This window comes from Cuculus canorus, chromosome 29, assembly GCF_017976375.1.
Source record: "Cuculus canorus isolate bCucCan1 chromosome 29, bCucCan1.pri, whole genome shotgun sequence".
Classification (NCBI taxonomy): domain Eukaryota; kingdom Metazoa; phylum Chordata; class Aves; order Cuculiformes; family Cuculidae; genus Cuculus; species Cuculus canorus.
Window position 1 is genome coordinate 2,827,491 of NC_071429.1, and position 23,641 is coordinate 2,851,131.

At 64.9% G+C, this 23,641-nt stretch overlaps 3 protein-coding genes across 3 annotated transcripts; all 3 read left to right on the forward strand.

Moving 5' to 3' along the window:
- Positions 1 to 2,257: 2,257 nt before the first annotated feature.
- On the forward strand, positions 2,258 to 7,904 carry LOC128849468 (tubulin alpha-1A chain). The gene is made up of 4 exons (XM_054051462.1): positions 2,258 to 2,372; positions 4,409 to 4,631; positions 5,968 to 6,116; positions 6,746 to 7,904. The coding sequence occupies exons 1-4, from the start codon at positions 2,370 to 2,372 to the stop codon at positions 7,724 to 7,726; spliced, it is 1,356 nt and encodes a 451-aa protein (XP_053907437.1). The 5' UTR covers positions 2,258 to 2,369; the 3' UTR covers positions 7,727 to 7,904.
- A 3,041-nt stretch (positions 7,905 to 10,945) lies between these two features.
- Positions 10,946 to 15,596, forward strand: TUBA1B (tubulin alpha 1b). Its single transcript, XM_054051467.1, has 4 exons — positions 10,946 to 11,031; positions 13,052 to 13,274; positions 13,493 to 13,641; positions 14,410 to 15,596. The coding sequence occupies exons 1-4, from the start codon at positions 11,029 to 11,031 to the stop codon at positions 15,388 to 15,390; spliced, it is 1,356 nt and encodes a 451-aa protein (XP_053907442.1). The 5' UTR covers positions 10,946 to 11,028; the 3' UTR covers positions 15,391 to 15,596.
- Positions 15,597 to 16,498: 902 nt separating this feature from the next.
- Positions 16,499 to 22,469, forward strand: LMBR1L (limb development membrane protein 1 like). Its single transcript, XM_054051466.1, has 17 exons — positions 16,499 to 16,717; positions 18,433 to 18,517; positions 18,815 to 18,851; positions 19,012 to 19,151; positions 19,244 to 19,347; positions 19,419 to 19,545; positions 19,663 to 19,731; positions 19,969 to 20,033; positions 20,174 to 20,249; positions 20,361 to 20,444; positions 20,600 to 20,676; positions 20,758 to 20,835; positions 20,931 to 21,004; positions 21,087 to 21,177; positions 21,642 to 21,708; positions 21,814 to 21,975; positions 22,053 to 22,469. The coding sequence occupies exons 1-17, from the start codon at positions 16,646 to 16,648 to the stop codon at positions 22,097 to 22,099; spliced, it is 1,455 nt and encodes a 484-aa protein (XP_053907441.1). The 5' UTR covers positions 16,499 to 16,645; the 3' UTR covers positions 22,100 to 22,469.
- Positions 22,470 to 23,641: the final 1,172 nt, after the last annotated feature.

Below are 23,641 nucleotides of genomic sequence, written 5' to 3' on the forward strand. Positions count from 1 at the left end.
GGCTGAGCCTCTTTGGGGTCAGGGACACCCTGACCCCCCTCTTTGTGATGGGGACCCCCCCGAATCACCCGGTTTCCTCCGCTTGGCACCACCAGGGCCACCCGGTTCTTTGTTCTGGTGGGCGATGCCCAAATCTCAGTCCTTCTTTGTCTGCATCCCTGTGACCCCCCCTGGAGCCGAGCCCCTCACTGCGCCCCCCAAAAAACACCAGGACGGCAGTGGGGATGTGGGGCAGTGGGAGAGGATGTGGGGCGGGGGATGTGGGGCTGGCAGCAGGGATGGGGGGCTGAGGGAGAGGATGTGGGGCTGAGGAAGGGGATATGGGGCAGGCAGCAAGGATGGGGGGCTGAGGGAGGGGATGTGGGGCTGAGGGAGGGGATGTGGGGCAGGCAGCAGGGATGTGGGGCTGAAGGAGGGGATGTGGGGCTGAAGGAGGGGATGTGGGGCTGAGGGAGGGGATGTGGGGCAGGCAGCAGGGATGTGGGGCTGAAGGAGGGGATGTGGGGCTGAGGGAGGGGATGTGGGGCTGAGGGAGGGGATGTGGGGCAGGCAGTGGGAACCTGGAACTGCCCAGAATTCTATGTAATGTGGGAAATGCTGGGAAAAATGCCATTTCCCAGTGGGGGGGTGGGGAATCTGGGCCACCGCAACTTCGCCTGTACCGTGGGGTCACCCCTTAGCACGGACCGAGACCCCCGGAGCCCCCACAGCCTCTGAACTGTCCCCAGCCACCATGGGGCTTTGTCCCCCATGTCCCCCCCTCGTCCCCTACCACCTCAGGGCATTGTCCCCCGTGTTCCCCCCCATCCCCAACCACATCCCTGTCCCCATGGCCAGCCATGCCCTGGTCCCCATCCTCAAGGCCACCTCGCTGTCCCCAAGGCCACTGTCCCCGAGCGTTGGCCATGCCCCAGTGCCCTGGTTCCCAGCCATGCCTTGGCCCCGTGCCCGGTCTGGCCCTTGCCCGGTCCTGCCAGGACCCTCTCGGGGGGCCACCGGGGCAGAAACCATCATCCTGGGGCAGCTGGGGACAGCAGGGCTGGGGACAGTAGTGGGGACATGGGGGACAATGCCCAGTGATGGTTGGGGACAGCGGGGGGGGGGAGAGACACACACAGAGGACAAAGCCCCAGGGTGGGGGGGATGGGGGGGACACAGCCCCAAGGTGGGGGGGGGAATGGGAGGGGGACACAGGGGACAAAGCCCCGGGGGGGGAGACGGGGGGGACACAGCCCCAAGGTAGGGGGGGACACAGGGGACAAAGCCCCAGGGTGGGTGGGGATGGTGTGGGGGACACAGGGGACAAAGCTCTGCAGTGTCTGGGGACAGCAGGGGGACATGGGGGGACAAAGCCCCAGGGTGGGTGGGGCTGGGGGGGGGGGGGGAGGATATGGGGAACAAAGCCCTGCAGTGTTTGGAGATGGAAAGGGGGACACAGGGCACAAAGGGACATGGCTGGGGACAGGGACATGGGGACAGGGATGGGTTTGGGATGCAGAACAGGGTGTGACCGGGCATGGGGACAGTAACATAGTTGGGGATGGGGACAGGGATGTAACTGGGAACCAGGGTGGTGGCACAGCCGGGGATGGGGACAGGGACATGACTGGGAGCTCAGGGCGGTGGCACTCAGCCGGGGATGGGGACAAGGACATAACTGGGTGCTCAGGGCGGTGGCACTCAGCCGGGGATGGGGACAGGGACATAACTGGGAGCTCAGGGCGGTGGCACAGCCGGGGATGGGGACAGGGACATAACTGGGGGCTCAGGGCGGTGGCACAGCCGGGGATGGGGACAGGGACATAACTGGGGGCTCAGGGCGGTGGCACAGCCGGGGATGGGGACAGGGACATAACTGGGGGCTCAGGGCGGTGGCACTCAGCCGGGGATGGGGACAGGGACATAACTGGGAGCTCAGGGCGGTGGCACAGCCGGGGATGGGGACAGGGACATAACTGGGGGCTCAGGGCGGTGGCACTCCGCCGGACCGAGGACGGTGGCACAAGTGGGGATGGGGACAGGGACAATGGGGCCCCAGCGCAGTGGCACTGTCCAGACTGGCGATGGCGGCACAAGCAGGGATGGGGACAAAGATGTCACCGGCGTTGGGGACAGGGCCGCAGCCGGTGGCAGCAGGACGGGGCTCGGGGCGGGTCGGTGCCCGCCGCAGCCCTCACCCCGCCCCGCCTTTGTCTGCGGCCCCGGGGGGGCCATTACCTCATCCCCCCCCCGCCAATGGCCGCGGCCGCCGCCCCCCGCCCGCCCCGCCCCCCCGGGCGCTATAAAGCCCCGCACCGAGCCCCGCGCTCCGCCGCGCCTCTTACATCGACCGCCTCAGCGTCGGGCTGTGAGACCCCCGGACCGCCACCATGGTGAGGAGGGGCCGCTCCTCGTCCTCCGGCCCCATCCCCCGGTTCCCATCCGCCGGTCCTCCTCGTTCTCTCCTCTCCCCATCCGCCGGTCCCCGCCGTTCTGCCCTACTTTCCCCCTCTTCCCATCCCCGTTTCCCCGCCGTTGTCTCCTCTCCCCACCCTTCGGTACCGCTGTTCTCCCCGGGACCGCATCCTCTGGGCGCCGCCGTTCTCCCTCTACTTCCCCCGGTCCCCATCCTCGGCATCCCCGCCGTTCTCCCTCTACTTCCCCCGGTCCCCATCCTCGGGATCCCCGCCGTTCTCCCTCTACTTCCCCCGGTCCCCATCCTCGGGATCCCTGCCGTTCTCCCTCTACTTCCCCCGCTCCCCATCCTCGGCATCCCCGCCGTTCTCCTCGCTCCCTATTCCTCATATTCTCCTCCGGGTCCGCCCCGGTCTCCCGTGTTCTCCCCCGGTCCCGGTCTCCCAGGTTCCCCCCGATCCCCTCCGTTTCTCCTCGCCCCGCACCCCCCCCCCGGGTCTCCCTGTTCTTTCCGTCCTCGCCCCGGGATGAACGGAGCCCGCACCGGGCGTGGCTCCCGTTACAGCGCAGGGGGGGAGCGACTCAGCCCCGGGCGCGGCTCCCGTTAAACGGGGCTGGATGAGTCCTCTGGTGCTGAGCCCCGAGCCCCGACTGGGCGTGGTCCCGTTAAAGCGGGAGGGATCGAACCCCCGGGACTGAGCCCCGAGCCCGCACCAGGCGTGGCTCCCGTTAAACCGAGCAGGATGGGTCCGCGGGGCTGAATCCCGAGCCCGTACTGGAAGTCGCTCCTTTTAAACTGGTCCGGATGGGTCCCTGGTGCTGAGCCCCGAGCCCCCACCGGGCGTGGCCCCCGTTAAAACGGGAGGGATCAAACCCCTGGGACCCGCAAAGGGAGTCGCTCCCGTTAAACCGGTCAGGATGGGTCCCCGGGGCTGAGCCCCGAGCCCGTACTGGGCGTGGCACCGGTTCGACGAGGCAGAATCGGGTCCCCTCTTTCCCGTTAAACCAGGCAGGACAGACAGACACCCTCTCCCCCCCCCCCCCCCCCGGTGCTGAGCCCTCAGCCCGCACTGGGCGTGGTCCCGGTTTAACGGGGCAGGATGGGGCTCCCCGGTGCTGAACACCCCGTTCCTCACTGAGGACGAGAAAAGGAAGGGATGTCTCCCCATCCCAGTCCTGCACTGGGTGTGGCCCTGGCTCGATGGGGACCCGAATAGGCAGGATGAGCCCCTGGTGCTGAGCTCACCCCACGCACGGGGCGTTGCACAGGGCGGGCAGGGCAGAATGGGACCCTCAGGGCTCCCCCGTCTTGTCCTGGGTGTGGTCCTTCTCCCCTGGGGCAGGATGAGCACCTGGTGCTGAGCGCCCCATCCCACAATGGGCAGGGACCCAGCACCCTCGGGAGGGCAGGATGGGATCCTCGGATCTCAGCTCCACATCCCACAATGAGCAGAGACCCAGCACCCTCGAAAGGGCAGGATGGGATCCTCGGATCTCAGCTCCCCATCTCATAATGGGCAGAGACCCAGCACCCTCGGGAGGGCAGGATGGGATCCTCGGATCTCAGCTCCACATCCCACAATGAGCAGAGACCCAGCACCCTCGGGAGGGCAGGATGGGACCCTCGCATCTCAGCTCCCCATCCCACAATGAGCAGAGACCCAGCACCCTCGGGAGGGCAGAATGGGATCCTCGGATCTCAGCTCCCCATCCCACAATGGGCAGGAACCCAGCGCCTTTGGAGGAGGCAGGATGAGACTCCTAGAGCTGAGCACCCCCCTGCACTGGGTGTGGCCCTGGAGCGCCCTCGCCTGCGCAGTCCTTGGAGCCTGGAACAATAGGATGCGGCTGGGCAGGATGTGGCCCCTGGCATAAGCTGGCCACGTCCAGCCGTGGAGATGGATCTGTGCCAGCCCATCCTGGGGGCAGCGTCCCCCAGGGTCCTGGAGGGGGGGGAAATGGGACAATTCAGGGGGGCCCGGGGGTGACACAGCACCGTGTTCTGTCCCCGCAGCGTGAGTGCATCTCCATCCATGTGGGCCAAGCGGGCGTGCAGATCGGGAACGCCTGCTGGGAGCTGTACTGCCTGGAGCACGGCATCCAGCCCGACGGGCAGATGCCCAGCGACAAGACCATCGGTGGAGGAGATGACTCCTTCAACACCTTCTTCAGCGAGACCGGCGCTGGCAAGCACGTGCCGCGGGCTGTCTTCGTGGACCTGGAGCCCACGGTGATCGGTGAGCATGGGGGGGCTGCGGGGTGGCAGGGGTTAATGGGGGCTGATGGGGCTCTGAGTGTAGCTGGGGGCTAATGGGGGTTCCCATTGTTAATGGGGTCCTAAGAGCTAATGGGACTCCCAGTGTTAATGAGGAGCTGGGGGCTAATGGGGCTCCCAGTGTTGATGGGGTAATGGGGTTCCCAGTATTAATGAGGTTCCCAGTGCTAATGAGGCTCCCAGTGCTGATGGGGTGCTGGGGGCTAACGGGGCTCTGAGTGTACCTGAGGGGCTGAGGGCTAAATGGGGTTCCTCGTATTAGTGGGGTGCTGAGGGGTAATGGGGCTCCCAGTCCTAATGGGGCTCCCAATGTTCATGCGGTTCCCAGTGCTAATGGGGCTCCCAGTGTTAATAAAGTGCTGGGGGCTAATGAGGCTCTCAGGGTTGATTTGGGCTCCCGGTGGTAATGAGGTTGATGAGCGAAAGCAGACAAGGGGAGTGTTCGTTAGAGCTTGGCGTTGTTTGCCTTGAAGACCTTGGAAGTTGATAATGAAGGATTCAGCTGGCAGAAGTCTACTGATAAGTGGGCATTGGAACGCAGAAAGCTGGAAAACAACCAGAAGAGACTGTGCTTGTGCACGGTTCAAGGAAAAAAAAACTTCTTTTCCCCTCCTGAGGGAGACTTCTTACTTCATCCCCAAGACCCCGCCGGCACTCCGCAGGCGCAAGACTGGAACGAGCTTTCCAGAACTAATTATAATACAAAGCAGGGAAAGGTTTATGAATATGTAGTAGGCACTTATGCACGTCTTTACACTATAAGTAGCAGCTTAAGCCATACGGTGTGCAAGCTCGGAGGAGAACCCCCTTGCACCCCAGCGCTGGGAAAAAAACCATACCTGCTTTATAACTCATTTTGGGTTATAGGGTTTGATTCCGTAAAATAAGGTGCTGGGGAGTAATGGGGCTCCCAGTGCTGATGAGGCTCCCAGTGCTAATGGGGCTCCCAGTGTTGATGGGGTGCTGGGGGCTAATGGGGTTCCCAGTGCTGGTGGCGTGCTGGGGGCTAATGGGGTTCCCAGTGTTAATGGGGTCCTAGGAGCTAATGGGACTCCCAGTGTTAATGAGGAGCTGGGGGCTAATGGGGCTCCCAGTATTAATGAGGTTCCCAGTGCTAATGGGGCTCCCAGTGCTGATGGGACGCTGGGGGCTAATGGGGCTCCCAGTGTTGATGGGGTAATGGGGGCTGATGGGGTTCCCAGTGTTGATGGGGCTCCCAGTGTTGATGGGGTGCTGGGGGCTAATGGGGTTCCCAGTGTTACCGGGGTGCTGAAAGGGCTCCTGGGCTCTCCCCGCAGACGAAGTGCGCACCGGGACGTACCGGCAGCTCTTCCACCCTGAGCAGCTGATCACAGGCAAGGAGGATGCGGCCAACAACTACGCCCGCGGGCACTACACCATCGGCAAGGAGATCATCGACCTGGTCCTCGACCGCATCCGCAAGCTGGTAGGGATGGGGGGGTGTCACAGGTGCTGAGCCAAGGACAAAGCCGCCGTTCTTGGTCTCGCCCTCCCCTCCAGACTCGCCCGGCTGGATTTAATTTATTAATTAATGTTAATCCTGTTTCGCAGCAGCTGCCATTGGCCGGGCTGCTGCGCAGCTGCGGGGTTGGAGCAGCTCCACGGCGCCACAGCCCCCGGCGGTGCTGAGCTGTGCAATTCCTTCTTTGTTCCCTCTTGGCTCTCGCCGCGGCCGAGTCCAGCTGCGTGCGGTTGGGGATGGGCGTCCTGGGGTCTCACAGCCCAAGTGGCCCCTCCTGAAGCTGTGCTGTGTCCCCCACAATCCCTGTGTCCCCCAAGCCCTACCCGTGTTCTGCTGCCAGTGGAACTCAGCCCCCATGCGTGGTTCTTCTGGCCACTCTCCTTCCCAAGGGGCTTCCCTGAGGGATTCACCATCCCCATGAGTCAGTGTTCAACAGATGAGGTCGTGGCCACCCTGTCACCCATCCAGGTGGCCGTTGCTCTGCTGCTGGAGATCCCCCAAAATGCCCTCATGGGGAGCATGGAGAGGAAGGAGCAACTTCTGCTGCAGCCTGGACTAAATAAACACGTCCCCTCTTCTCTCTCTCCTTCCAGGCTGACCAGTGCACGGGGCTGCAGGGCTTCCTGGTCTTCCACAGCTTCGGGGGTGGCACCGGCTCCGGCTTCACCTCGCTGCTCATGGAGCGCCTCTCCGTCGACTATGGCAAGAAGTCCAAGCTGGAGTTCTCCATCTACCCGGCCCCGCAGGTGTCCACGGCCGTGGTGGAGCCCTACAACTCCATCCTCACCACCCACACCACCCTGGAGCACTCCGACTGCGCCTTCATGGTGGACAACGAGGCCATCTACGACATCTGCCGCCGCAACCTGGACATCGAAAGGCCCACCTACACCAACCTTAATAGGCTGATAGGCCAGATCGTGTCGTCCATCACGGCCTCGCTGCGCTTCGACGGGGCCCTGAATGTCGACCTGACGGAGTTCCAGACCAACCTGGTGCCGTACCCGCGCATCCACTTCCCGCTGGCCACCTACGCCCCGGTGATCTCTGCCGAGAAGGCTTACCACGAGCAGCTGTCGGTGGCCGAGATCACCAACGCCTGCTTCGAGCCGGCCAACCAGATGGTGAAATGCGACCCGCGGCACGGCAAGTACATGGCGTGCTGCCTGCTGTACCGCGGCGACGTGGTGCCCAAGGATGTCAACGCCGCCATCGCCACCATCAAAACCAAGCGCACCATCCAGTTTGTGGACTGGTGCCCTACTGGTTTCAAGGTGGGCATCAACTACCAACCGCCCACGGTGGTGCCCGGGGGGGACCTGGCCAAGGTGCAGCGCGCGGTGTGCATGCTGAGCAACACCACGGCCATCGCCGAGGCCTGGGCCCGCCTGGACCACAAGTTTGACCTGATGTACGCCAAGCGGGCGTTCGTGCACTGGTACGTGGGGGAGGGCATGGAGGAGGGGGAGTTCTCGGAGGCGCGGGAGGACATGGCTGCTCTGGAGAAGGATTACGAGGAGGTGGGGGTGGATTCCGTGGAAGGGGAAGGAGAAGAGGAAGGAGAGGAATACTAAACTCCTCCTGAGGGTGCTGCTCTCCAGGGAACATAACCTAGTTGAGACCCCCGAGGGTTCATAGCACCCTGGTAGCAGCGTGTGCACCGCGGTCTGTCCTGTCTGTGCTTCAGTGGAAGAGTCTGTCACGGGCCCACCCGTCCTCTCCTGTGGGTCTGAATAAAAAGCATTCCCTGTCTCCCTGTCTCTGCTGTCTTCACTCCGTGCAGCGATGATCTGCCGCGATGTCCCTCCAGCCGGTGGCCGTGGCTGCAGGGTGGTCCCTTCCTGCACCCCAGGGCTGCACCCTGGTCCTGAGCATCTCCCTGCGGCGGTGCTGAGCTCAGCCTCCTGCGGCCCCTCTCAAACGGGTGCATCTGTCCCATCCTGCTGCTGGGTGGTGCCCCCCCCCTCTGTGTCCCCCCCCACCTCTGCCATGGCTCCACAGCAGGGGCAGTGGTGGGATGGATGGATAAGGACCGGGAGCACCTTGGGTGCTTTTAACCCCTTCTAGGAGGGGTTGGGAGCTCTCACACACCACCCCCCCGGCAATTTAGTAGAAGTCTGGGGGGGCCCTCTCCCTACTGTGCTTGGGAGGGGCTGCATCGCTCATGGGGGGCACTCCCTGGGGCTTTGTGACTTCCATCCTGTGGAGTGTCCAGAGGTGGTTGGGGGGGTTTGTGTCCTGTTCCACCACCCCCTCAGTCTTCCCAAGCTGTGTCCTGATGTCCCTCTGTCCCATCTTGAGTATCCCCTCTTGCCCTGGTCCTGCAGTTATGGGGGGTGGGACACAGCAGGAGCCCCCTCAGCCCTTCCTGGGTGTGGGGGGCACTCAGGGCCCCACTGCCCCCCCCACCCCCCCCTGCCCTGCTCCCTCTGTAGCTCCAGTCAGGGATAAATAATGAAGGAGAAGATGAACACAGAGTGAAACCTGAGCGGGTACTGCAGGGAGGGGCACAGAGTCCTGGGGTGTCACCCTGGGGGAGACACACCCCCCCCCCCCCCCCCCTGCCTTGGGATCCTGCAGCCCCCAGGGCCAGAAATGCTGTCTCCCAGCAGGATGGTGGTGAGTGGAGCTGGGAATGGCTCTGCTCTGGCTGCCGTGTTGGGATTGGCATACCGCCGAGCCGGCTCCGAGTGCCAACCAGGACCCCCCCACCAAGAGGGGCTGTGGGTGCTTGGGCAGAGCTGGTAGGAGTGAACCCCATCCCGGTGGGAATGACCCCCCATTTCAGTGGGAGTGAACTTCATCCCAGTGGGAATGAGCCCCCATTCCAGTGGGATCAAAGCCCCATCCTGGTGGGAATGAGCCCCCATTCCAGTGGGAGTGAGCTTCATCCCAGTGGGAATGAGCCCCCATTCCAGTGGGATCAAAGCCCCATCCTGGTGGGAATGAGCCCTGATCCTGGCAGGATGAACCCCATCCCAGTGGGAGCGAACCCCATCTCAGCAAGAGCAACGCTCCATCCTGGTGGGATGAACCCTTGTTCCATCAGGAATGACCCCCACCCTGATAGGAGTGACCCCCATATTGATGGGATCAAACCCCATCCCCTTAGGAGTGAACCCCCATTCTAGTGGGAATGAACCCCCATCCCAGTAGGAGCGAACCCCCATCCTGGTGGGATCGAACCCCATCCTGGTGGAATGTCCCACATCCCGGCGGGAGCGGAGGCGCCGTGGCGGCCATGTGGCGTCCGGGCGAGGCAAATGGCGGGCGGCCACGTCACCGGCCGCATTGCAGCTGCGGCGGCGGCTGCTGCGCCAGCCCTGGGATGGCCAAAGCTTTGGGGTCCACCCCCCCCGGTGTGTGTGGGGGCCCGGGTGGGGTCAGAGGGGGCCCCGGCAGTGCATGGCAGTGTATGGTGCCAAAGGGACCTCTTCGTTGGCCACAAAGCTCTTGGCACAAGAGGCAGGTGGATTATGGGGAGCAAAGAGCTTCGGGGATTAGAAGGGGGGGGCTGACCTGCCCCCCCCCGCCCCCCCCCGGGGCTGGGCACCTCATGGCCTCACAGTCAGGCAGGGAGCAGCACCCAGCAAGGGGACTGGGGGGGCACAATGGGACCCCAACACACCATGGCAAGACCCAACGCATCCCCTGTTCTATCTGAGGGGGCAAAGGGGGGGTCCCACAGGTTTTTGGGGGGGGTCACAGAGGACAATGCGAGCCCAGTGCTGCGGATGTGGCTGAGACAAAGCTCACTGTGGGGAGTGGGGGGACCGCACCCTCCCCAGTGCACATTCAGTGGAGTGCAGGGACACAGAGCCCCCCCCATCTAGGCAGGGATCGGGGGGGGGGGGGGGGGCAACCTACAGACTGGGGGGGGGCATAGTGTACAGATGGGCTGGGGGTGCTTGGGGGGTGCAGATGGGGTGGGGAGATGCCAAAAGTGGGGGCTCCCCAGGCTGCAGCTGGGCTGGGGGGGTGGCTCTTAGGGTGAAGATGAGCTGGGGGGCGGTAGGAAGGGGGCTCTGGGGTGCAGATGGGCGGGGGGTGCTGGGGAGGGGGTTGGGGTGCAGATAGAGCTGGGGGGGGGATGCAGGCAGTGCTAGGGAGGGGCTCCTGAGGACGGATGGGGGGCGCTGGGGGGCTCCCCATGCTGCAGGATGGGCTGGGAGGGGCCCTTGGGGTGCAGAGGAGAGGGAGGGGGCTCGTGGGGGGGGGACACACACCCTGGGGTGTAGATGGGGCAGGGGGGGTGTGCTGCGGGGGAGATGTTGGGGTGCAGATGGACGGGGGGGGGGGGGCGGGCGGTGCAGATGGACCGGGGGGTGGACGGCGGGGGGGGGGGGGGTCCGGCTTTAGAAGCCGATTACCGGCAGCGGAGGGGGGGGGGGATTTGAGGGAGGGGTGGCAGCACGTGCATTTCCCCCCCCCCCAACATGTCGCAGTTTTCCTCTGCAGCGAAGCCGCACCGGGAGGGAGGGGCAGGCGGGGGGGGAGTGGCTGTGCCCCCCCCTCTGGCAAACGCATTGTGAGGGGGGGCTGAGCATCACGGAGGGGGGGGCTCATCCCCTGTACCTCCTCTTGGCATTGGGGTGGGGGGCTTCTGAAACCCCAAGAGCAAGCTGCACCCCAACCCCCCCCCCAAAAGCCCCGCAATGTTGGGGGGGGGGAAGGGAGGGGGCGCCCCACTGGTGGCAGCCAATCACGAGGGGGGGGCAGGGATGGGCTGGTGCGGAGGCCAATGGGGATGTGGGGCGGGGGTGGGATGGGGGGGGCCCGCCCCTCCGGTTTGTATAAAGGGGGGGCGCCCGGGGGGCGGTGGACTGGTACTTGCGTCGATTCCTTATCTGTCGGGACGAGTAACCGAGTCGCAGCCATGGTGAGGGGGGGAGGAAATGGGGGGGGGGGGTGCAGATTGAGGGGGAGATGGAGCTGAGGGGGAGGGTGGAGGATGGGGGGGCTGGAGCTGAGGGGGGGGTGGAGGATGGGGGGGCTGCAAAATAGGGGGGGCTGGAGCTGAGGGGGGGTGGAGGATGGGGGGGCTGCAAAATAGGGGGGGCTGGAGCTGAGGGGGGTGGAGAATGGGTGGAAATGGGGGGATGCGAAATGGGGGGGACTGGAGCTGAGGGGGATGGAGAATGGGTGGAGATGGGGGGATGCGAAATGGGGGGGACTGGAGCTGAGGGGGATGGAGAATGGGAGGAAATGGGGGGATGCGAAATGGGGGGGCTGGAGCTGAGGGGGTGGAGAATGGGAGGAAATGGGGGGATGCGAAATGGGGGGGCTGGAGAATGGGGGGATACGAAATGGGGGGGACTGGAGCTGAGGAGTGCGGAGGATGGGGGGAAATAGAGGCTGCAAAATGGGGGGGCAGAGGATGGGAGGAAGTGGGGGATTGGAGCTGGGGGGGGGGGCTGCAAAATGGGAGAGGTTGGAGATGGGGGGGGACTGTTGGGGAAAAAGGAGTGGGAGGTGGGAGAGGAGTTGAGGGAGCCGAGACCTGTGGGGAGGGAATAGGGATGAGAGGGGTAAGGGGTTAGAGGGGGGGAGAGAGAGAGAGAGAGAAATGGGGGTACGTGGGGGGTGGGCAGAGCATGAGCTGGGGGTGTCAGCCTTGCCGGGGAGGTGTATTTGGGGGGGTCACAGCGTGTCTGGGGGGGGCAGCACGTGCTCCCGTGTCGCCCCCCCCTCCTTCCCCGGTGGGGGCGGCGCTCTGTCTGTCCCGCCGGGACCGCCCAGCGCCGACCGTTACTGTTCCCGCGCGCGGGAAAGTGGTGGTGGAGGGGCGGGGGCAGCGCCCAACCCCCACCCTGCAGCACCAGAACCCCCCGAATGCAGCCCTGAGCCCCCCCCCCCCGCCCCGAATGCATCCCCGTGCCCTGAGCCCCCACATCCAGCCCTGAGCTCCCCCACCTCAGGCACCCCTCTGCCCTGAGCCTTCAGATCCAGCCCTGAGCCCCCAGATCCAGTCTTGACCCCCCAACCTCATACACCCCTGTGCCCTGAGCCCCCACATCCAGCCCTTAGCACCCCCACCTCATGCACCCCTCTACCCTGAACCCCCACATCCAGCCCTGAGCCCCCCCACCTCATGCACCCCCTGCCCTGAGCCCCCAGATCCAGCCCTGAGCCCCCTCACCTCAGGCACTGCTCTGCCCTGAGCCCCCAGATCCAGTCTTGAACCTCCAAATCTATCTTTGAGCTCTCAAATCCTGCTCTGAACCCCCAACCTCACGCACCCCTGCACTTCCAGCTCCCCCCAAATCCAGCCCTGAACCCCCAAACCCAACCCTGAGACCCCCAACTTTGGGCACCCCCAGTGCCCCCCACCCTCCTGACACCCACCCCACGGGGTTTATCCCCCTCTATGGCTTTGGGGGGGCCCCACATGAGCTCCCATCCCCGGCGGGAGGAATGCGTGGGAGCAGGTGCTGCGGCACAGGGTGCGGTTGGAATGTGCTGGAATGGTGGAGGACAGAGGGACCCTATGAGGGGGAGGGCACCGCCATCACCCATGCTGGCACAGTCACTTCCCCGCCGCTGCGCCCTCTGCTTCCTCCTCCTCCTCTTCCTCCTCCTGCGGTGACGCCTCACCCTGCGTGTGCGGCTGGGCTGTAAAATGTCCTCCCTGAGCGCCATTTGGGAATGATGGAGGGCGATGCGGAGTGTGTGTGGGACCCCAAGATGCCCCCCCCCCCCCCCAGGGCTGGACCCAAACATGTGCCCCCCTCCCTGCCACCCTCACAGTGCGGGGGCTCAAATCCTGGGGTCCCCCCATGCTGTTCAGCCAAGACTTCGGGGTCGCGCAGTGCTGGCTGCTGCTCGCAGCCCAGGCGTAACCATTGTTGAGGTGGGGGCTGCCCCCAGCCAAGCCTGACCCCCTCCGTGTCCCCCCACAGCGCGAGTGCATCTCCATCCATGTGGGCCAAGCGGGCGTGCAGATCGGGAACGCCTGCTGGGAGCTGTACTGCCTGGAGCACGGCATCCAGCCCGACGGGCAGATGCCCAGCGACAAGACCATCGGTGGAGGAGATGACTCCTTCAACACCTTCTTCAGCGAGACCGGCGCTGGCAAGCACGTGCCGCGGGCTGTCTTCGTGGACCTGGAGCCCACGGTGATCGGTGAGCATGGGGGGGCTGCGGGGTGGCAGGGGTTAATGGGGGCTGATGGGGCTCTGAGTGTAGCTGGGGGCTAATTGGGTTCCTGTGCTAATGGGGCTCCCAGTGCTGATGGGGTAATGGGGGGCTGATGGGGCTCCCAGTGTTGATGGGGTGCTGGGGGCTAATGGGGTTCCCAGTGTTTCCGGGGTGCTGAAAGGGCTCCTGGGCTCTCCCCGCAGACGAAGTGCGCACTGGGACGTATCGGCAGCTCTTCCACCCTGAGCAGCTGATCACAGGCAAGGAGGATGCAGCCAACAACTACGCCCGTGGGCACTACACCATCGGCAAGGAGATCATCGACCTGGTCCTCGACCGCATCCGCAAGCTGGTGGGTGCAAACCCTAGGCAGGGCCGGTGCCACCGCAGCCGAGGGGGACCCTCTGGTGGGACCTGGGTGGCAAGGAGGAGCCAGGCTGTGCCTCCAGAGCCTGGATGCCCTCCATGCTTCTTGGCGTCTTGCACTCGGCACCAGGCTGGGCTCCCTGTGGGGTCTGGATCTTGTGAGTCAAGATCAGGATCAGCCCCTTCCGATCCCTGTGGGCTGAATCTACATCCTCAGAGCCCTGTAAACCTGCAGCAGCTGCAAGCCCAGGATCCGCATCCTGGGGGCGGGATGAGGTTTAGAGGGGGCTGGCTTGACTCTGCTCTTGGGAAAGCCTTATTTGACCCATTTTTTTTTTTAGGGTCATGTAAGGTTTCTCCATGATCTGGACTCTGATCCTTCTTGATGAACTGCTTATGAGCTGTGCAGAGTGTTTAACTCCTGCGGGGCCAGCTCATGCTCTGGCAGGGGAGTGTGATGCCTGCTGGGCTGGATAAGTGCCAGCTTCCTCACAGCAGGAATGAGCTAGGTGCCTCCCAATCCCTGCGGGAAGGGACCCTTTATATGAAGACCAGTTGTGACGATTCCCAGGGTACCTGAGCTGAAAGCATAGCTTGGGTGGTTGGACAGGTCCTGCCCCTGCCTGTGTCACCAGGACCAGAATCACCAAAGCCTGGAGATCTTGGAGGAATATTGGCCTTCTCAGGCAACTCGGCAGCAGCTCCAGTTTCAATTCCTGATGGATCGTTTGCGTTTTCTTTTCCCTCCTTCCAGGCTGACCAGTGCACGGGGCTGCAGGGCTTCCTGGTCTTCCACAGCTTCGGGGGTGGCACCGGCTCCGGCTTCACCTCGCTGCTCATGGAGCGCCTCTCGGTCGACTATGGCAAGAAGTCCAAGCTGGAGTTCTCCATCTACCCGGCCCCGCAGGTGTCCACGGCCGTGGTGGAGCCCTACAACTCCATCCTCACCACCCACACCACCCTGGAGCACTCCGACTGCGCCTTCATGGTGGACAACGAGGCCATCTACGACATCTGCCGCCGCAACCTGGACATCGAAAGGCCCACCTACACCAACCTCAACCGCCTCATCAGCCAGATTGTGTCATCCATCACGGCCTCGCTGCGCTTCGACGGGGCCCTGAACGTCGACCTGACGGAGTTCCAGACCAACCTGGTGCCGTACCCGCGCATCCACTTCCCGCTGGCCACCTACGCCCCGGTGATCTCTGCCGAGAAGGCTTACCACGAGCAGCTGTCGGTGGCCGAGATCACCAACGCCTGCTTCGAGCCGGCCAACCAGATGGTGAAATGCGACCCGCGGCACGGCAAGTACATGGCGTGCTGCCTGCTGTACCGTGGGGACGTGGTGCCCAAGGATGTCAACGCCGCCATCGCCACCATCAAAACCAAGCGCTCCATCCAGTTTGTGGACTGGTGCCCTACTGGTTTCAAGGTGGGCATCAACTACCAACCGCCCACGGTGGTGCCCGGGGGGGACCTGGCCAAGGTGCAGCGCGCGGTGTGCATGCTGAGCAACACCACAGCCATCGCCGAGGCCTGGGCCCGCCTGGACCACAAGTTTGACCTGATGTACGCCAAGCGGGCGTTCGTGCACTGGTACGTGGGGGAGGGCATGGAGGAGGGGGAGTTCTCGGAGGCGCGGGAGGACATGGCTGCTCTGGAGAAGGATTACGAGGAGGTGGGGGTGGATTCCGTGGAAGGGGAGGGTGAAGAGGAAGGAGAGGAATACTAAATGCTGAGCTCCTCGTGTCGCTGTAGCGTGTCCACAAAATGTCTGCTTCAAACACTTCAGCTCTTCATGCACTGGGTGGGATTTCTGTGGGCCTGGCTGGAGGGATCCGCTGCGCTGCCCTGGCTGGGCTCCTGCTCTCTCTCTGATGTGATCTCGTCGGTTTTCCATGTGTCTATGATGTCTGTGAATAAAAGGCTTTAAGAGAAGCTGCCTCTTGTGTTGGATACAAACCCTCTGTGTCAGCGCCCGCTTTTGCTGCGGCCGCCTGGCCCCCTCCCACGGGAACAGACTGTCCCTATTGTCCGTGCCCAGTGACATGGCTGGGATGGCAGCGCTCTTGCTCCGAGCTGGCCTTGGCCAGCCCTTCCATTCCTCCCTGGGAGGAAGGTGCCCCTCTTCCCTGGGTGCTACGTGGTGGGGGTTCTGCCAGGGGACCCTGGGTGCTGCTGCTCTCCTGGCTCACTCCCTGACTTGCATTTGAGGTGCTGCAGCCCCCTGGGGGCCACTGCACCACTGGGTGTCCCTCTCTGACCTGCCTTTGGGGTGCTGGGGGGGGGACCCTGGGTTCTGCTGCCCTGATGAGTCCCTCTAGAAAGCTGCATCTGGGTGCTGCTTCCCCTCCTGCACCCCTCATGAGCTGCCTGGGTGCTCCAGGTCTGGGGGGACCCTGCCTTCTGCTGCCCTGCTGAGTCCTTCTACAAAGCTGCATCTGGGTGCTGCTTCCCCTCCTGCACCCCTCATGAGCTGCCTGGGTGCTCCAGGTCTGGGGGGACCCTGCCTTCTGCTGCCCTGCTGGGGATGCTGCAGCCCCCCAGGGGCCCCTGCCCCTCTGGGTGCCCCCCGCACTATTTCAGGCCCCGCTCAGCCCCGCGGGGATTAACCCCCGTCCCCGCATTAATCCCATCCTCGCTCCTAATCCCGAGGCAGCGCTGGGACCGCTGCCCCCTGGGAGGGAGGGGCGGGCGCGCGGCTCCGCCCTCAGCCAATGGGAACGCGCCGCCCTCGGCCAATCAGCCGCGCCTCATTCAACGCCGGAGCCAATGGGAGACGAGGAACGTGGATACAATGTAGCGAGGGGCGGGGCCCCCATTCACTCCGTGCCGCCGCGGACACAAAGTAGCGAGAGGGGCGGGGCCGCCTGCGCTGCCGCCTGCACCGGCCGGAGGTACCGGTTGTAGCGGCTCCGCGGTACCGGTCCCCGTCCCCGCTCGCTCCCGGCCCGCTGGGACCCCGGCCCGGCCATGCTGGCCGCAGCATGGCCCCCGCGGAGCAGGACGCGCTGGCCCTGCGGGAGCAGCTCTTCCACGAGCGGGTCCGCGAGTGCATCGTGAGTACCGGAGCTCGGCGGGGAGGAGGGGAGGGGGGGAGTAAAGGAGACCCGGGGGGAGCGGCGGGGGAGACGAGGGTCCAGGCTGGGAGCCCGCAGCCCCCCTGAAGGGCAGGGCTCCCCCGCGGCAGCGCGGTGCCCCACGCCCGGCCGTTATCGGTGCCAGAGCCCGGCGGGGTGCCGTGCGCCCCGTAGATAATGGGGTGAGCCCGGGCTGCGACCCCTCTGCCGGGCCTGGCCCCGCCGCTCCCCCCCGCCCCAGCACCGGGGTCCCCCGTAGCAGAGCTGCGGCCCCGCCTGCCCCAACGGGAGCCCCTCGGGGTGGGGATGCTGAAGCCAGACCAGACCCGGGCCGGGCTCCCGGCTCTGTCCCTGCCTCCAGGCACCCGGTGTCAGCGGGAAGGGGCCCCGCAGACCCCTCCAAATCGTGGCTGCCACAGAGGGAGGCAGCTGGGTCTGCTTTTCTGGTCCTGCTCTGCCCAACAGGGCACCCACTGCCGCGGGGAGGGCATTGGCACCGTCATCCTGGTCCTGACACCGAATCATAGAATCCTGGGGTGTGTGGGGTTGGAAAGGACCTCAAAGCCCATCCAGTCCCCCCCTGCCATGAGCAGGGACACCTCCCACTGGCTCAGGGGCTCCAAGGTCCATCCAACCTGGCCTGGAACCCCTCCAGGGATGGGGCAGCCCCCACTTCGCTGGGCAGCCTGGATCAGGGGTGCCGTGTCCAGGGTGACAAGCGGGCTGTGACCGGTAGTGCCAGGACCACTTTGCCACAGCCTGATTTGGTGTCTGTGGGGAGAGGCGAGTGGCTGGAGTCTGGCATCTCTGGGCTGTGGCTCCCCAGTCCTCCACCCTGACCCATCCTGGGGAGCCACAGCCCATGCAGGAGCTCCTGGCTCAGCACGGCCAGCGTGGAGCGGGCTCAGCCTGGTTTCCCTGAGTACAGAGGTGTTGGGGGTCACTCAGCCAGGCAGAGCTTTGGGTTGTGGGGTACAGCCCGAGGCAGGAGGGGACTTGCAGCCTGAGACCCTTCCTTGGGCAGAAGCAGGAATGGGAGGACCTGCTGTGCTCCTCCATCCTTAGAGGGCCCCCGGGAGGGGTTGGCTCCCTGGATTCCCTCCACCCCACTCAGCAGATCCCGGGAACCCCCATCTCCCCTGGCCAGGCGTGAGGGAGGTGTGGCTGCTCCACGCAGCCTGTGCCAAGGTGGCGGGTTCGGGCGACCTTTCCCCATCCTGCCGCGTACCCAGCGGGATGAAAGGTCACAGTGTTCCTTGAACATCGTCTGCTCCGCTGGACCTCGGCGTGCCGGCAGGGTGGGAGGGATGCCGCAGCTGGCCTTGGCTCAAGGCTGTTCCCACTGCTTTGCTGGGCGCTGGTGCCAGTAGAGCGAGGGCTGCGGACTCGGGCAGAGCCGAGACATCCCATGGAGTCAGACCCCCAGCTCTGCCAGTACAGGCTGACCCAGAGGAGGCAGGCAGGCTCTCCTGGTGGTCTCAGCCCCCCGGGACACCCCTGGCCTGGTTGCTTTGGCAGCTTGTGAGCACCCATGAGTGCAGCCCCCATGCACAGATAGGGCTGAGCACACGTGTGGGGTGTTAACCAGGGCCAGGAGTGGAAAAACAAATAAGGTGGAGCTGGAAGAACCTGGGGCTGGGTGGGAGTGCTGCCCTCGGGCTGTGCCTGCGCTGCCCGTGTTCCTCTGCCTGCAGATTTGTGCCCTGCTCTTCGCCAGCCTCTACATCCTCTGCCACTTCGTCATAACCCACTTCAAGAAGCACACAGACTTCGCAGCAGGTAGGAGGGCAGCGGCTGCGGGGGCTGCGCAGCCATTGGGAGCCACGTTCCCCTCCCCAGTGCTCACTGCCTCATTGCTTTTTACCTCCGGAGGAGGGGGGGTCCCGATCCTGCCACAGCCCTGGTTGCTGTGGCATCTCCTGGGCTGCCACGAGAGGGGAACAGAGCCCCAACCGCCTGGGAGCATTCCCACACCACTTGGAGCACAGGGAGGTCTGGGAGTGAGGAGGGGGCGATGCCCTGGCAGTGCTACTTCCCCCAGCCCATTGGTTTTTGTTTCTTCCCCCCCTCCCCCAGTTCACGATGATGAGGATGCTGCTGTCAACAGGATTGCGTAAGTTCTTGCCCATCCTGCTCCCTGCTTGCGGGATGCTGGCGCTTCCGCTCCCTGTGCTCGGGACGCCAGCTGTCCCCAACCTTGGGCACCGGTGACCCTGGGGGCTGCGATGGCTTCGGGGGTCCGGATGTGGAGCTGATGCTGGTCCTCCACGCAGGCTGGGGCTGTGCACCTTCACCCTGGCCGTGGCGCTGGGCGCCGTGCTCCTGCTGCCCTTCTCCATCATCAGCAACGAAGTGCTGCTCTCCTTCCCCCAGAATTACTACATCCAGTGGCTGAATGGCTCCCTCGTGCACGGTGGGTCTGTGGGGTGGCCGCGGTGCACCTTGAGGGGTGTGGGTCAGGGTGTGCCCCCCTGGGAGCTCACCCCATGCCGTCCCCTCCTTCAGGCCTCTGGAACTTGGTTTTCCTCTTCTCCAATCTCTCCCTCGTCTTCCTCATGCCTTTCGCCTACTTCTTCACCGAGTCAGAGGGCTTTGCGGGGTCCAAGAAGGTAGGTGGCCGTGTGGGTGTCCCCCCTGTCCCCCTTCATCCCCAGCTTCTCCTGACCCCCCCCTTCTGCAGGGCATCATGGCCCGGGTGTACGAGACGTCGGTGGTGCTGTTGCTGCTGACGCTGCTGGTGCTGGGCATGGTCTGGGTGGCCTCCGCCATGGTCGGCAACGACGCCGCCAGCCGCCAGTCGCTCTACGGTGAGTGCTGCTGGGCCGTGCCGGGGCTCTCCCAGCTCTGGCAGGGCAGGATCAGGCCATGCCGAAGGGAAGAAGGGATGCCTGGTTCCGCTGGCCTTACCCTGCCGTCCCCCACAGACCTCTGGGAGTACTACCTGCCCTACCTCTACTCTTGCATCTCGCTCTTTGGCGTCCTGCTTCTGCTCTGTAAGTTATGGGATGTTCCCCTGCTGTGCCGCAGCCCCGGTGGCCTCTCCTGTGCCGGGTGGGAGTCCCCTGAGGTCCCTGGCCGGGAGCAGAGGCTGCATCCTACAAACAGTTCTGGGGTCCGGAGGGGTCGCGGTGCAGGGCTGAGCCCCCCCACCCCTATCCAGGATCTTTCTGGGGGTGCAGGGAGGGGTAGGATGCTGGGCCCCCCCTGCTCAGCCTCTGCTCCTGCCGCAGTGTGCACGCCCTTCGGCCTCTCCACCATGTTCACCGTCACCGGGAAGCTGCTGGTGAAGCCCCGGGTAAGGTGTCCGCCCCATCCCACTCTCCCAGCCTGGGGATGCGCTGTCTCTAGGGCTGCCCGGTGTCCCACCCTGGGCATGGGTGCCTTTCATCCCCCCCCCACCCCCCAGCTGCTCACGGGCTCCTTGCCCACCCGCAGCTCCTGGAAGACCTGGATGAGCAGTTGAGCTGCACGAGGCTGGAGGAAGCCGCTGTGTTCCGCAGGATCTCCTCAGGTGGGTGCCCAGCACGGCTGCTGGCTGGCGCCGAGGGCTCGGGGAGGACTGGGGACCTCTCTGCCCCACAGCCCCCCCACGAGCCCCTCGGCGTCTCCTCCTCCTTGGCAGGCAAAGCTTCCTGCTGGCTGAACGTGAACGTAGAGCTGCTGCGGGAGCAGTTCTTCAGCATCCAGAGCGAGAGGCGGAAGCTGGGTAAGGGTTCCCTCCAGTTTGGTTCTCCTGTGCCCCATGGAAGGAGGATGGGTGTGACATAGGGTGGGGGCTGTAACCCAGCACCCCTCCTCTATCTCCTGCCCTGTGCTGGGGGCTCGTGCTCCCCCCTCATCGCACGTGTTCCCCCCTGGCAGAGCTGCGGCACCGAGCGTCGCCATGGCAGAGGAACCTGGGCTACCCGCTGGCCATGCTGGGCCTCCTGGCGCTGACGGTGAGTGGCCTCGGGCTCTGGGGGAAGTTGGGGTTCACCTCTGTCCAACAGCCACCCTCACTGCCCCCCTTCTCCCCGCAGGGCATCTCTGTGCTCATCGTCTGCTTCCATGTCTTGGAGCTGCTGTTGGATGACGCTGCGATGCCGCGGGGCATCCAGGTACCGGCTGAGGGGGGACAGGGGACAGCGAGGAGCCATGTCCCACGCTGGTGTGGGGACCGCTCCCCGCAATGTGCCTCCTCTTCCCCCGGCAGGATGCATCCCTAGGCCAGGTCTCTTTCTCCATCTTCGGTTCCTTTGGAGCTGCCCTGCAGGTCGTCCTCATCTTGTATCCTTCCGGCAGCCCCTCTTGTCCCCAGTGTGTCCCCAAGGCCACCCCACCCCGTTGTCCTCCTTAACGCCCCTCGCAGCTACCTGATGCTTTCCTCCGTCGTGGGCTTCTACAGCTCCCCCCTTTTCACCCGCCTGCTCCCCGAGCGGCGCGACACCCCCCTCACCAAGGTGAGAGTGCCAGGATGGGGCTGCAGGGGGTCCTGGACCCCCTTTTGGGGTGCAGAATCCTCTGTCCCCACAGCGTGAGTCCCTGTGTATTCTGATGTCCCGACACATACCTTCTTTTGGGGTGCGGGAACCCCCATCCCCGCAGCATGTCCCCCATGCAGTGTGGTGTCCCCCCTTCTTTAGGGGTGTAGGACCCTCTGTCCCCACAGCACATACCCCTGTGCATTCTGCCATGTCCCCACGTGTCCCCCCCATCTTTTGGGGTGCAGGAACCCCCTCCATCCCCGCAGCGCGAGTCCCTTTGCACTCGGTGATGTCCCCACACGTCCTCCCCCTCTTGCTGCCTCCAGCGCATCCCCGGCTGCATGCAGGGTCCTGCTGGGTCTCCTGCACCCAGGGGAGCCCCTTCCCCAGCTCGGGGTGGGGGAAAGACCCCCCCAATAAATGCTCCTTGCTCCCCCCAGATCATCGGGAACTGCGTCTCCTTGCTGGTGCTCAGCTCAGCGCTCCCCGTCTTCTCCAGGACGCTCGGTGAGCTCCAAGGGGGGACCAAGGGGACCCTGGGGCTGGGGTCTCCCCAAGGCTGGGGTCTCTTCAGGACTTGGGGGATCCTGACCAGCTCCCCCCCCCATCCAGGGATCACCCGTTTCGACCTCCTGGGGGATTTTGGCCGCTTCAACTGGCTGGGGAACTTCTACATCGTCTTCCTCTACAACATGGGCTTCGCGGGGCTCACCACGCTCTGCCTGGTGAAACGCTTCTCCTGGGCTGTCCAGGCTGAGCTCATCCGCGCCTTGGGTGAGGACAGGGATTCAGGGATGGGTGCTGGGGTGTCTCATGTGTCCCCCCCCCGCTCACACTCTCCCTCTCCCCAGGTCTGCACAAGCTGCCGCTGCCCGTGACGCGCTGCCAGCCCTGCTAGGGCTTGGGGACAGAGAGGGGGGGACACATCCCTCCCCATCCATGGTGCCCCCAGGATGGGGCTACCAGCCACAGAGCCACCTTTGGGGGGGCTTCAGGGACATTGGAGCCCCCCCAAAAACCCCGCGGTGGGGTGCGAGTTCTTTGCCCCTCTGCCGTGGGTCCATCTCAAGCTGTTGCGCTACTGAGCCTTGGCCTCGAGCCGTGCCCCTGTTGTGCCCCCCCCGGGTCCCCTGGGGGCTGCGCTGGCTGCAACCCCCCCCTCCCCATTGAAATACCTCATGCAAGAGCAGCAGGGACCCCCCCCCTACCTCCAAGCCCTGCAGATATTCCCTGGGGTGCGGATGGATTGTAGACATCCACCCCCAAGGATGGCCTGACACTAAAGTGGGGCCCCCCCCGACCCCCCCCTCTGCCCGCAGTCACTCCTCACTGTGTCCTCCTGTCACCCTGGAGCTGCTGGGGGGCTCAGGGGGTGCTGGGATGCTGAGGGTCAGCCCCCCCCGCCCAGAGCCCGCAGCTCGGTGTGATGAGTCTGTGGGGTCTCTGTTACCATTGGATTCGTTCAGAGCAATAAACAGTCCTTTTTTTTAATATAAAAATACCCAAATCAGGGGGTTTATACTCCCCCAGGACAGGGCCTGGTGGGGGGGTGCCAGGGGCTGCCCCCCCTCTCCTTCCCCTCTCCCTGGGGGGCCATAATTAACCCTCATCCTGGCGGGGGCTAAGGAGACTCAGCCAGGAGGGGCTGAAGTTGGGGGACCCTGAGGGTGTTGGGGGGCACTGGGCTGCTTTGAGGGGCTGGGGGGGGGGGGGAAGCTGAGCTGCCCCCAGCAAGTGGCACAGAGTGGGGGGGTCCATCCCCTGTGCTCCTGGGGATGGGGGGGGTTCATGGGGCTGGAGCGGAAACTGCCCTGTGAAGCAGCTCCCCCCCCCATCCTGCCCCAGCTGGGGCCCTGCCAGGCTGCCCCCCACACATGGTGGAGGGTGGGGGGCCCAGGCCCCCCCCCGCCCCCCCGCAATGGCCGGGGCCAAGCAGGAAGCGCAGGAAACCTGGTTTATATTGCAGGAAATGAGGCCATCGGGTGCCCGCGATTTCCCCGTGACCCGCTCCCCTCCCAGTCACCCCGAGCTGGCACTGGGGCTGCTGGGGGGGGGGGGGCGTGGGTGCTGAGGGGGGACTGGGTCCCTCCAATCCACTCCCAGTCCTGGGGCGCCCCTCTGCTGCCTCCTGCCCCAGCTGGGACCCTCAGCACCCTTTTGTGCTTCAGAGAGGGTGCTGGGGGTGAGGGAAAGGCTCCAGCTTGGGGGGAGCCCGGTGACAGCGTGCCCTGATCCCATGGGTGCCCCTGTCCCCAAGGGAGACCAGTCCTGGGGTGCCCTGATCCCATGGGTGCCCCTGTCCCCAAGGGAGACCAGACCCGAGGTGCCCTGATCCCATGGGTGCCCCTGTCCTCAAGGGAGACCAGACCTGGGGTGCCCTGATCCCATGGGCGCCCTTGTTCCGGGATGTCCCAGTCCTGGGGTGCCCTGATCCCATGGG